This window comes from Crocodylus siamensis, chromosome 3 (genome assembly GCF_052110815.1).
Source record: "Crocodylus siamensis isolate JL-2025a chromosome 3, ASM5211081v1, whole genome shotgun sequence".
Taxonomy (NCBI): Eukaryota; Metazoa; Chordata; order Crocodylia; family Crocodylidae; genus Crocodylus; species Crocodylus siamensis.
This window is the reverse complement of record NC_143397.1, coordinates 173,494,268-173,507,299: the sequence shown is the minus strand read 5'-3', so window position 1 is coordinate 173,507,299 and position 13,032 is coordinate 173,494,268. Positions and strand designations below refer to the sequence as shown.

Here is a 13,032-nt window from a genome sequence, read left to right as displayed (position 1 = left end):
CGGCTCTAACTTCTTCATCCCCTTAATTAACTAGATGCTTACATCTCTCAAGGACCTGATGGAGAAGGTCAACCATCTGCTTCAATTTAAGGAGGTTGCAACTTCTACAGTTTCTTGCAATTCAACTTCTCTTTTCAGCTCTGCTTCTGCTTTACTGATCTCTGCACCATAAGAGGCTGGGAGGGGAGGAGGCAGACACAGAACTGTCTGCATGAAGGTATGATCTGGTTTACCTGGTATGTAATTTGAAAAAACAACTGTTGTAATTTCCCTATGATGCCAACAGCCCCCATCAAGTTGTTTTCTGGCTTCCATTACCATGCATCTCTGGTAATAAAGAATGTAGAATCCAAGTGTTGATGTGGGTGGGGGGGCACCCAAGTTGCTTTTTATTGGATGCTGGGGTCACAGTTTCAATGCTAAATCATCCTCATCCTGAACAATGACCATGGGCACATGAAATTCCAATCAAAATTGAGACATTTACCAAGAAACAGAGAAAGAGATGCTTGTCTAAGTCCCTACAATGTGTTTTAGGCAATTTGGAATGTGAGCATGTTTTTGCCCTACACAAATTACCTTACCTGTCTAACCTATTGGGATATGTTTTTTGAGGGAAATTTAGATTGGTCCTTGGCCTTGCTAATCAAATAACCTGCCAATGGCAGGAGAAGGGATTGACATCTCCTTTAATAATTAAATTAAACATATAATATCCATGTACTTAGTTCATTCAGAATCAATACATACTACCTGTTTCAAAACTGCTGCAAGTTCTAGCACAGGTACTCCATAGACATACTTTTGAGCAGCACTTTATCACCTAGTTATGTCGCACAAACTATGCATGATATTAGTCCAAAACCAAAGGCTTATGATTCACCACATGGTTCATAGGGCTGGGCCCCAGAAGAGTTAAAGACATGGTAACCCCATAGCTCACCACTGCTCAGTGTGGGTGTGTGCTTCAGATACCCCCATAAAGGATCCATTTGTTAATTATCTCCCACTCATACCTAGAACTGGGTGTTCTCGTCACAAGTCCTGGGATGCTCCAAAAATGTATATGCAGACAAGACTCCATGTAACCTGGCCTGGCTTCACCTCATGGGGGTAGAGCTATAATAATCATATGTGCCATAGGCTGAAAGGGGGGCCAACAGAGGGCTTCTGGGTGAACTGTATGCAGTGACATTGCTCACCATGACTTGAAAAAGAGTCAGCAGTGAGAGAGGCTGCACTTAATGGACACTACCATATGTCTTATTCAGATGAGCTACACTAACCTATTATCGTGGTAGGTTCCCATCAGCATGTTTGCCCAATGTGGGCCATGTGTTTTTTAGTCATGCTCAGTGTTGGCTGCATCAACTTCATAGCTGGTTTCCATTGCTAAGCACATGCTGCCTTTGGCAGCAGTTTAATGATAGACAATGTATTTAGTAAGACTTTCTTTTATGTGATTATAAGATGAAGTGCTTTTTTCCCCCATGTCAACTGCAGGGAAAAAACCACATCTTGTATTCAAGTAAATATTGTCCATGCTTGCTTGCTCTTGGGCAATTTAGCACTGGGTTCATCTAACTGGCCCAAATCCAATTGTGATCCATAAACACCACACTCCAATTAAGTACTTGTTGTTAGACAGCGTCAAGGATGGCCATGTTTCTAGTGCTAGGCTTACCCAGTGGATTCTTAGGCAGATCAATTATGGTAATCTCTGACAAAAATCCATCATTGCTACCAACTGTCATTGCTTTACAGTTTGACAGAATTCCTCACAAGCATCCAACTGGAAATTCAAAATAAACTGAAAATACTTTTTTACCTTGTCTTCAAGACTACTGATACAAATCAGCACCTAAGCATTTTTGTGAATAGCCCAGATTTTATGAGGAAGGAAAAGGTATACCCAATTTGGCATTTTTTAATTATCTGCTGAAATATTTTGATCCTGTCTTCCACACTCAGCTCAAAACACTGAATTGGAAGCTGTAACCAATGCCCAGGAATATTGTGTCACAGCTGGCCAAAATCAATATCCAGATGCCCAAATTGTAAATTTTTAAAGATTTTAACTGGATTTGGAATTCCCTAACTGAATTCTTTCCTTTATGGTAACATAATGGCTTCACATCCGTGGATGGCACATCTATCAAATAAGTTAATTTGGTGAAATTCATTGTTGACTTGCCCATGAAATGGTCTGAGCTGCCCTTCATCAAGAAGGTAAAGACTTTTTTCCTCAACCTCAATCTGAATGTCCTTACTTTAAGGAGGGTCCCAAAATGGCTTGGTTGCTACCCCTGTGCTCAGAGTATTACTCAACCAAGTACAATTCATTCCCTGCTAAATTTATCACTCTGGAATATGAAAATGAATGAATTCCCTTTTTGCAAAAACACTAAAGTGGCATCTTTCTATTTGGTCTTGTTGCTAGATATAATTGTCTCTTATCAACAAAGAGTGCAGGAACTAACAAAATGGGTGGTAGGGTTGGGGTGGCCAGACTTGGCTTCCTGGAATTAATCAATAAATTGATTTTCATAATGACCAAATTCTGGGAAAGCATGTGGGAAAAGAAATAATTTGTTCATCCTATGGGGAATACCATCATTTTAAAAATATTATTTCACAGGATCTTCAAGAGATCTAAATGGGAAAGTTCCCAAACCTTCTTAAGGATCAACAGATTTTAATTGGTACTGTCCAAGTTGTACCTATGACATCAAGGAAGACAAAAGTCAATGTATGGAAAAATGTTCATATCTCTCTTCAGGAAAAATTTGAAATTGAGGAGCTGTTTCACCTCACCTTAATCGTAACAGATGTTATTTAAAGAAGAATTGCACAAGGTCTAGTGAGGGGTGGTGGGATGTGATACTTTCTTTCACAGTATCATTACCCATATTTGATTCAGACACTGATGCATTTATAAACTTGGTAATCAGAGGTCAGGAAAACAGACCTTACGACAACAGACTGAGAGCCATGGGGCTCTTTAGCCTGGAAATGTGGAGGCTCAGGGGTGATCTGATGGCCACCTATAAGTTTATCGGGGTGACCACCAGTTTCTGGGGGAATGTTTGTTCACCAGAGCGCCCCAAGGGATGACGAGGTCAAATGGTCATAAACTACTACAAAACCATTTCAGGCTGGACATAAGGAAGAATTTCTTTACTGTCCGAGCCCCCAAGGTCTGGAACAGCCTGCCACCGGAGGTGGTTCAATCACCTACATTGAACACCTTCAAGAGCAAATTGGATGCTTATCTTGCTGGGATCCTATAACCCCAGCTGACTTCCTGCCCTTTGGGTGAGGGGCTGGACTCAATGATTTTGCGAGGTCCCTTCCAGCCCTAATGTCTATGAAATCTAATGTGGGGGTCAGGGACAGGAGGGAAATCTATAGGCCAGGTGTTGGCAAAATCTGGCCCACGGTGTGATTCTATCTGGCCCACTGCAGGTCCCTTGACCCTACCTGGCCCTGGTGTAGGAGGCAGCCTGGGATGTGGTGTGTGTGGCTGGTCCTGCTACCCCCGGGCATGGAGGTGCTGCCTGGTGCAGACCACCCTGTCCTGACACATAGCTCTTGGGCATGTCAGGAACTATAGTTCACAGGGCTAGGTGGTAGGTTGGGGGCAGCCACACTCGACTTCCTGGAAGCCCCTGCTGCCACCCAGAAACAGGTGTGTGCCCTGCTGCTGCTGCCAATGCCACTGGACCAGGCCCTGCTGCCTGGGCACCTTAGCCTGTATGCCCTGCACCCACCACTGGGGGTATGGAGTAGGTAGGCAGGTGGGGTCTCCAAGGAGACTGGTGCAGGACTCTGCAGGCAAGGCACGCTTGGCTGTGTGGATCGGATGAGGCCATGGGTGGGTAAACAGAGAGTGGTGTCTGGGAATGGGATGGGCAGGCAGGGCCAGGATTGGGATCATGAGGTGGTAACAGTGCAGAGCCGGGGCCTGATCTGCTCCTTGCACATTCCTGCCTCTGGAAGTAGTGCCCATTGCAGGAATGTGTGGGGTGTGGATAATGGCTTTGCCTCAGCCCCTGGCCCTGGCCCCAGATCCACATGCTGCCCATACCGCACCTGGTTCACATTGTGGCTGCTTGTGGCCTGGCAGTGTGGGGTAGCCCTGATGGATTGTGACCAGGCCGACCTGGGAGGACAATGGAGCACACACCTGTCACCCAGCCCAGCTCCCCCTGCCTCAGTGCAGGAACATGTGGACAGCCCCACTCCATAGTCCTCACAGCATAGTCATGGAGCAGTATGGCGCAGCAGCATGGAGAGGCCTAATCCAGTCATGATCCATAAAGGTGCCCTGTGCTGCCAAGCTGCGAGCAGCCCTGGCACAAACCAGGTGCAATGTGGGGCAGCGCAGGGCCAAGGCCAGAGCCAGGGCAGAGCTGCAATCCACTCCCCACATATCCCTTCGATGGGTGCTGGTTCTGCGGGAGGGGATGTGTGGTGGGTGGATTGGGGCTCTGTGCTGGGCCCCAGCCCTGTGCCATCACTGCCCCAGAATCCCAGCCCTTTCTGCCCATTCTGCTCCTGGACATCACTCCCTGCCCACCCGTGGCCCCATCCCATCTGCCTGTCTGAGCATGCACTGCCGACGGTGGTCCTGGGCGAGTTTCCATGGAGACACTACACACCTGCCTGATCCATCCATTGTCTCTGGAGGTGGGTGCAGGGTGGATGGGCCCCAGGGCCAGATAGGCTCAACTGCATCCCTACCCTCAAGCCCACAACAGCTCACCAAAACTCCCTAAGTGGCCCTCCAGCCTAAATAACTGTCCACCCCTACTTTAGATCTTTAGAATAAGTTAAACTAAAGTTACTTATAGTTTTCTAGTAGATCTCTTGTACTGTGAATCCTACTAAATTATGTGCCTCAATATATTGTGACAATGTACTGGGCAAGTTGTTCACAAGTAAATGTTACCAGTTATATGTTGGATTTTTATTTACTAACCACCTCCTTGTTCTTGTATTTTAATTAAAAAGGTAAACAAGAGCACCCAAATTTGTTTATCATTCATATTTTTGTTGCATCTTTGCTTAATAAATTTCCCTTCCAAATTATAATTTTTTTTCTGTTTCATTTTCTTCCCATTCAAAATTTTCCCCAAGTCTCTTCATCATGTTTGTTGCCCTTTTCTATCATTTTTCTATTTCCTTTATTTCCTTTTTAGGAAAAAAAATCCAAAAAAAGCACCACAGACATTCCAGAATATGGCTGTTATAAACAATGGCAATGGGGAACTCAGTGTGGGCAAAGCCACCCAAGTGGCTTCTGAACAGGTTTTATAGCTCTCACTGAGCTCTGTGCTGCCGTAGTGCCATTACTATAAGTACCTGAGTTACCTAGTCTAAAGTTAGTTCAAATGCATCTACCCTAGGTTGCAGTCTCTATTGTGACTACAGTGTAGACCAATGATTCTCAACCTTTTTAGACTCAAGGCACCCCTTGGAAAATATAAGCTCTAAGCTTTCATTTTTTTCTGGACTATATAAAAATAATAGAGCAAATCTTCTGTTGTAAAGAACTCAGAGAGCGCATCTACACAAGATGTTTACTGTGGAGCTGCCTAATTAGCTCTGCAGTAAAGTCTCCACATCTACATGTGCAGCCCTATTAGGCTTCAGGAAAACAATTAGTTCTGCCATAGGTTACTACTTGTAAATACAAATATCCTGCTGCATTTTTTTCCATATAGAGCAATACACCAGGCTGGCTGGGGCATGAGGGTGCTTCAGTCTGGGGGCTGCCTTACCAGCTAACCCCATACTGAGCACCCATGTGCCCCAGCCAGACCCTCTGCAGCACATCGAGCAGGTTGGAGTAGCCCCAGCAGGCTGACTCCCTGAACCCGCTACCAGCCAGGGCCATTCCAACTCAGCTCAACATGCTGTGGTCTTGGGTGCACATTCAGACAGTATGCTTGGGAGCAATAAATTCTTGCACAATATACATTGGAGTTTATTGCTGCATATTAATAGCATGTGTAGCCGTGGCCAGAAAGACCACACCAAGTCAGAATGTTTTTAACACTGTGACTCACTTGAAATCTTTTGGTTTATCACGTGAATTGTGAGAGGTGTTAGGTTACCTAATAGTATTAATACTGTACAGCACCCTGTAACACCCTTAAGAGGATCTCACAGCAGCCTAGTTGAGAATCGCTATTGTAACCATTCCTGCAGTCCCAGTATAAAAATTTCAGTATTCATTTCTTAAGCAGACTAGTATCTTGTTTGCTTATTTTGATTGGTACTGCAGTATGAGCCAGTATCTGAACTGATCTGTTGACTACAATGCTAGAATGACTACTGCTAAATTAAAGTAATCAGTGGACATGAGAGGTTCAAGCCATTCCATCCAATATACATTTTCTTGTTCTCATTTGCATGGAATTTCCTCTGTCATCATGTTGTCTAAATTCTCATTGTTAAATTCTTTGGAATTTCCTCACAGATTTTAAAATTAGCGTAAGGCCTGGCCAGTCAAAATAACTGTATGTAATTCAATATTGGCACCTCACCCTTCAGCCCCTCTTCCAAATCATTCAAACAATAATACAACTGGGCTCCTATTATAAGTCTCACTATAGTTTTTTTAAACCTTCCTCAGAAGCATTGGGTGTTAGCTGCAGCAAAGGCTGGGGATTTTAACTGGGGTGTGCCAGTGCGCCTCCTGGGACTTAAACCCCGAAGTTCTTGGCTAAAGGGTCTTGTTTCTCTGCTCAGGATCAGACTGATCACTATATTTTGGATCAGGAAAGAATTTTATCCCACAGTCAGGGTGTGGGATAAAACCTGTGAGAGGTTTCTTCTGCAGTGGGAGCCATGACCCTCTTTCTTGCATATTTCTCAAGCATAGTTTAACAGCCTTTGCAGCAGCAGAGCATTGGCAATCATGGTCACCTTGCTTTACCTGTGGCAGATCAGGGAGCTATGTCTTGTGGTTGTGTCAGAGTTGGTTACATCATCTTGCTAATAGGTTAGGCAATGGATTTGTATAGGATGGTTTGGGTAGGGATGATCCTGCCTCAAGCAGGGGGTTGGACTAGATAACCTCTGGAAGTTCCTTCCTGCCCCATTTTCCCAATGATTCTCTATGATTCATGAGGGTCCTGGCCCTCCCAGCACATCAGATGTTCTGTATGGGCAGACCCTCACGTAGCCCAATGAAGTCGATACTGTTCCAAACAGACATGTGAGTCTACAGGTAAGGATTTTCTTTGTGAGGCCAGGGGATTTGTATAGCTCATTAGGTCTCCCAATTAATACCCATACATATTGACACCCCATAATACAATTCTATTCCTTTAAAAAAATCTCTCTTAATTTTATAACCTAATTCAAAATTTTAAAATTATTTAAAAGAGAGACTTCAGATTTTTCTGGTACAAATGATGCCAAGCATGCAATAAGTCATGCCGACAGACAGATTTTACATTGTAATGAACCCACAGGGGATAATAAAATACAGTCCCTTCATCTCTTTCTAGCATGCACAGATTTTGTTGGGTCCCTGTCTGAAAGTGAAATGCTGAGATAGATATGGTACATACCTTTGTATCCCAGAATAGCCACTGTAATTGTTAGCAGGGCGCACAAAATATATAGTAATATGATGGAAAACTTCAGTGCCCAATTATTTTTACATTTGGTACACTGAGTCCCCTCCTGAATGCCTGTAAAAGAAGATGGGAATTTTAGAACAGAGGCAAAGAACAATTTTCAGCTTTTATCTTCTGGTTTCTTTGTCTAGATCTCTGTAAATGACCAAAGAATGACGTTTACATAAACAGATTATAACTGTTAACATATGTCTATCCTGGACAAGCTAATTAATACATGGTAATTTTTTACATTCTCGCTTCAGTGATATGCTCAATTTAAGGTTTCAAAGATTACTAGATGCAACTTAACTGGAAAACACAATGTAGCTTCCAAAACTCAGTTATATTAACAGAATATGCTCATGAGAATAAGGTACACTTAAGTAGAAAATATTTATGGCAATATTCCCTCTGAGTCAGCTTGCCTGCATTGTCAGGAGTTGGTGATACACACTCAAGCAGAGGCAGAATACAAAACTTGACTATTATAAATGTCGAAAAGGAGAATTTTACTTTACACACACTTACAAGGGAAATATTAGCCATTGTGTTGGCACTGAGTAGAATAAGGTTCATGAGATGTATGGCTTGCTTACATGGACACTTTCTGAACATAACTCTTCTCATACAGTTATATCAGAATAAAATTGTCTTTCTTCAGTTGGGAAATGGACACATGAACAATTTACCAGGGGAGCAAAGCTCTGCTCAACATTAGCTGCTCTGCCATAATAGTCTGTGTGTTTAGAAACAGAACAAGAACAGAACATTCTTATTCTGGAATAAGAGTGCCTACCCAGGAAGTTCTAACTTATTTAATTATACCAGTATAGCCATGCTGGTAAATCTCTCTAAAGACAAACCCAAAAAACCCCAAAACATCAAAAAAGAAGCCTCTAGTTTATCAGAGAAGACAAAACTTTACTAGCTGTGTTTTTTAGAAAATATACCAATACCAACCCATTTTGGGCCCCAGCAGTCATTCATCTGTAAACAAACACAGGGAGTAGCTCTTAAACTCTGCAAACTTTGCTTAGACTACTACAAAATGCAAGAGGAACAGAAACATAAAAGCACAAAAATATAAAGACCATGTTGGAATGAATAGGCGACATTCATCCCTCACTCGGATGAGAGTAATTCAAGGGTAATGAATATAGCTCTCTGTAGGTGTCTACATGAGATGTTACATTGCCGTAGCTCGTCGCTACGGTGACATAGCATCAGTGGGCACAAACTGTGACGCCAAAGCTACACTGCCATAGAGACGAGCTACATCACCGTAGCTCATCGCTATGGCAACATAATATCTTAAAATAATCGTCCGCAAGAGAGCTTTAAGCTTTAATAAATTGTACATACCAAATTACCTATCTAATGAAACTTGCTTGGTAACTCTTTATGAGTAAATTATATTGCCTGTGAGGATTCACCCACAGTTGACTTTACTTTCCTCCAACGGTGACCTTCTACACAAGGGGTCAGCAACGTTTTTGGGCAGAGTGCCAAAAACACTACAAAAACACCTGCAACCTCAACTTGTTAGATGTTGGCATTCTGGGCCAGATGGTAGGGGAGCTGCAAGGGGCTCAGTTGTTCTGTCAGTGAAGCCCTGGATCCTCCCTTGCCATCTGCCCCGAGGCATGCGTGCCAAGCAAAATGCCTTGGTGTGCCATGCTCTGGCACCCGGGCTGGAGGTTGCCTACCCCTGTTCTACACTATGTAGTCCTTCAGAGAAATGCACAGGCAGCTTCAGCTACATTTACTGATGGAAACAGCATATTAAACCAAGCCAATTAACAGTTTCTTAAACCTAAAGTGCTTTAAAGAGGGGTTTTAATTTTTTGGTGCTTTTATTTAATAGCTGATTGAATCACCTTTAGCTAAAAGTGCCAAAAAGCCCCGCTGAAGTGCCCAGTCTATTCAGACACTGAGGAGCCGGGTTGAAGTAATGCACTGCTTTTTTTATTACTTAAAATAAACCCTTTTTATTTTTTTACATTTGCAAGCAGCCATGGGTTTATCTTGTGAATCATGTTTTTAAACCTAACAGTGATAACATTGCATCACATTCTGTCGCACCTCTGAAAGGATCTCAAGGCACCAGAAGGTGTTGCAGCATCCTGGTTAAGAATCACTGATATAAGCTGTAAGGATAGAAGTTCCAGGGGGAAAGGGCTCTTTATGTCCTCTGATGGTGGAAAAGGGAAAAGGGCTGACAAAGAGAACTTCTTTTTGAAATGGGCTATTCACCCATCCCTTCTTTTTTTGGTGGGCTCTCAGACAGATTTAAAGAGGCAAAAAGCTCATTATCAAGCAGAACAGACTCTACACTTGAGTTCTAATGTGCATGGCTTCTCTTTCCTGCTTGTCCACAATCCTAGAGGGTAAGAAAGGGAACTCTGCATGATTTAGGCACACAAAAAGTGTGTGCCTAGTTTTCCAAAGCTATCTGGGGGGCAGTTTTAGCTGATTTAGTAGTTTTTTAAGAGTGACCATAGATATTTTGAACTTTTCTGCTGTTTCTAAGCATGTGGCAGAAGGATCAAAATAGGCTCAGTGGCACTTTTGGCTGCCTATGCATGAGCCAGGAGGCTGCTCTGATGCGCTGTAATTATAGTGCATCAGAGCAGACTCAATCTGCTGGAGCATGGTAATAACCGCATTCCAGCCAGCCTCTGTGTCTCGTGTGTCAGCATTCCCGCACTTCAAAATGGTGGCAGTGGCGCTTTATCTAAAGCTCGTCAAATGAGCTTTAAAGCACCCCCACCACCATTTGCAGGGATGCTAACACATGAGATGTTCCAGGTACTCTAATTAAAGCTCCCTCCCCTCTCCCCTACTCCTGGAGCACATGTAAAAATGCTCTTTGAGATAAGCTTGAAATAACAGGCTCCTCCTTGGAGGGGTTTATAATTTAGGACCCCATTTTATAATCTTCCAAACACCTCACCATCCACTGAAATTCATTCAAGTTCAAAGTACTCAGAACACCACAGTCAGCTTCCTCGTTCCATTCTCCAGGTAACAGAAAGCAGGATTCTGTTCCTATTGGAATCAGTGGAAGGAGTAACAAGTCCATAATTAGAAAAGCTAATAGATTACAGATATACAAAGCATAAGAGGAGGCAGAAATATATGTCTGATAGCACCTTATGTTGAAATGCTTCATCCATATTAAAATCCTATATTAAAGTTGCTCATGTCCACATTGTGATTTTCTTTTTGTCACTGAACTTAATATGATTTTCTGGGCCACATAAAGAGCTGCAATCCTCCCTGAATGTAATACAATTCATCATTTAGCATTGTATATATACACCAATATTTTGCAAACCACTTATTTCCTGTCTTTTGTACTCTTCTCCACATCAATAAAAAACATGTTGGCTTTGTGGAATTTTCACTTTCAATGGGTTTCATAAAATAACATCCCAACTTGAGACAGACCCTTTTTTTTTTTTTTTTTTTAGCAATTCAGTGCTGTCAGTACTAATAACATACAATATATATGAAAGCAGCCAAAAAGACTAACATGATTTTATTGAGTAATATACATTTGAGCCCTGGGTTATACTGCATGCTGGTTCTCTGTGCATGCCAGCTTAAAATTGCATCAGACTTGTAGTCTCAAATACCCTAAATTGATTTATCTGTACTAGGGCCAGGGCTGGGATAAAGAATTCAGGGAGCTGTAACAATGTTTTTTTCCCTTAGAAGTGGGCACAGTTGAGAATTTGGATTGACAATGTATTACAGCTGTATCATTTTAACCGCTTCTGTCCTGTGGATTTTATGATAGGTTAGGAACACCTGTATTAGTTCCTGATTCTGGCTGGCTTTCATACCAATTAAATGCAGATGACCAAAGATGTTGGAAACCTGGACATGTCTTGGGTGAGTGAATAGATATTAATACAATATTTCTCTGGAAGGCTGAAGAGTTCAAATTCACTTTACTAAAATCCTAATTAGATAGGGAATGGAAACATGACCACGTCAATCTATCAGAAGACGAGGCAATGTGGATCCAGAATTTGTAAAACACTGCAGCTCAGCATAAACTAGATACCATCAGAAACCTTTTCCTTGGAAGAACAAATTCACATACTAAAAAAACCCTGTATTTGGTCTTTAATGAGACAAAACTTGCACTAGCATTTTTGCCTGACTGAGGTCTGAGTATAAAGACTGTAAGATTCTCTTGATCAGTGTTATCCTGTTAGGTATATCACCACTTATTTGGAGAACTTTAATTAACTCCATAGGAAAATACCCTGCATCAGTTCCAGTAACAGAATAGATGTAAACACCACAGAACTGGGCTTAGCCCAGGTTCCTTTATTTGTTATTGTTCTGCATAGCACAGCATACTCCACTATGCATTCTGTACACATGGTTTTAATGTTGATCTGCTACTCCCAGACATTTGTCACTAACTTCAAATCCCAGAGAGCCAAGGTCACTTCCGGATGATGTGCATTTCTCATTGCTGACTTGATCAACATTTAATAAATATCAGATGGGACACAATGTGCCTTGTTTCACTTGACACACTTTTCTTTTCCCCAACTTATTTTTATAAGAGCTCTGTTTTTTCTGTCTCACGGTTGGGAAGACATCTGGGCAAACAGATAGCTACTCAGTACAAAGGGACCCTGCTGGCTCACATGTTTTGGGGACCCCCTTCTCTGTGAACTAAGATGGTCACAAAAAATATGCAAGAGATCGCCCCCTGTTACTGGTCTTTGTAGTATTTGTTTTTTCTAGTCTTACATTCCAATGACTGGGGACTTTGGTCTCATGCAGGGGGTATCCATCTGCAGGTTTCTTTCGTGCTGCAGATAAGCAGGTTTTTCACTAAAGAAGCTATATGCTTTTGCCCTTTGCCATTGAGTAGATACCCTATGAGATGCCAGACTCCTCAAACATATGCAGTTTCAAGAACCGTGCCTTAGAAAGCCTGAGCCTAACAGCCTGAATAATTCTCTTGAAATATTTTCTTTTGAACTCTTTTCTTGGCCCTTGCTTCAGGATCTTAGGTAGCCTCATAAAAGTGAGTTGTTGCAAAGCCACAAGGTTCCCTGCATCACTATAACAACAATAACAACAACGGAGTGTTACAATAATGAAATCTTAAAAGAAACAAAATGCAGAAAGCCAGATATGTATACTAGTTAGAAGAGTCCCTTTCCAGTATGTATAGAGATTTCCATATTAGTCTGAAGTCACGCAGGAGACAGGGCAGGATGGTGCCTCAGACACTAACTGGCTCAGAGGCTCTCTGAACCAGTTAGTCTCTAAGGCCATGTGCAGATGTTCCCAGGACTCAATCTACAATCATGCTGCATGATTATATACTGAGCCCCAAATGTGCAGACATTTGCTAGTGCCAGCG

General features: G+C 42.4%; 1 protein-coding gene across 1 annotated transcript in view; it reads right to left on the bottom strand.

The window, feature by feature from the left end:
• COLEC12 (collectin subfamily member 12) overlaps nucleotides 1–13,032 on the bottom strand; it is a 176,882-nt gene that overhangs the window by 26,082 nt on the left and 137,768 nt on the right. Inside the window, exon 3 of the mRNA XM_090039769.1 lies at nucleotides 7,584–7,706. Coding sequence (XP_089895895.1) covers nucleotides 7,584–7,706 — 123 coding nt within the window. The remainder of the gene's footprint in view (nucleotides 1–7,583; nucleotides 7,707–13,032) is intronic.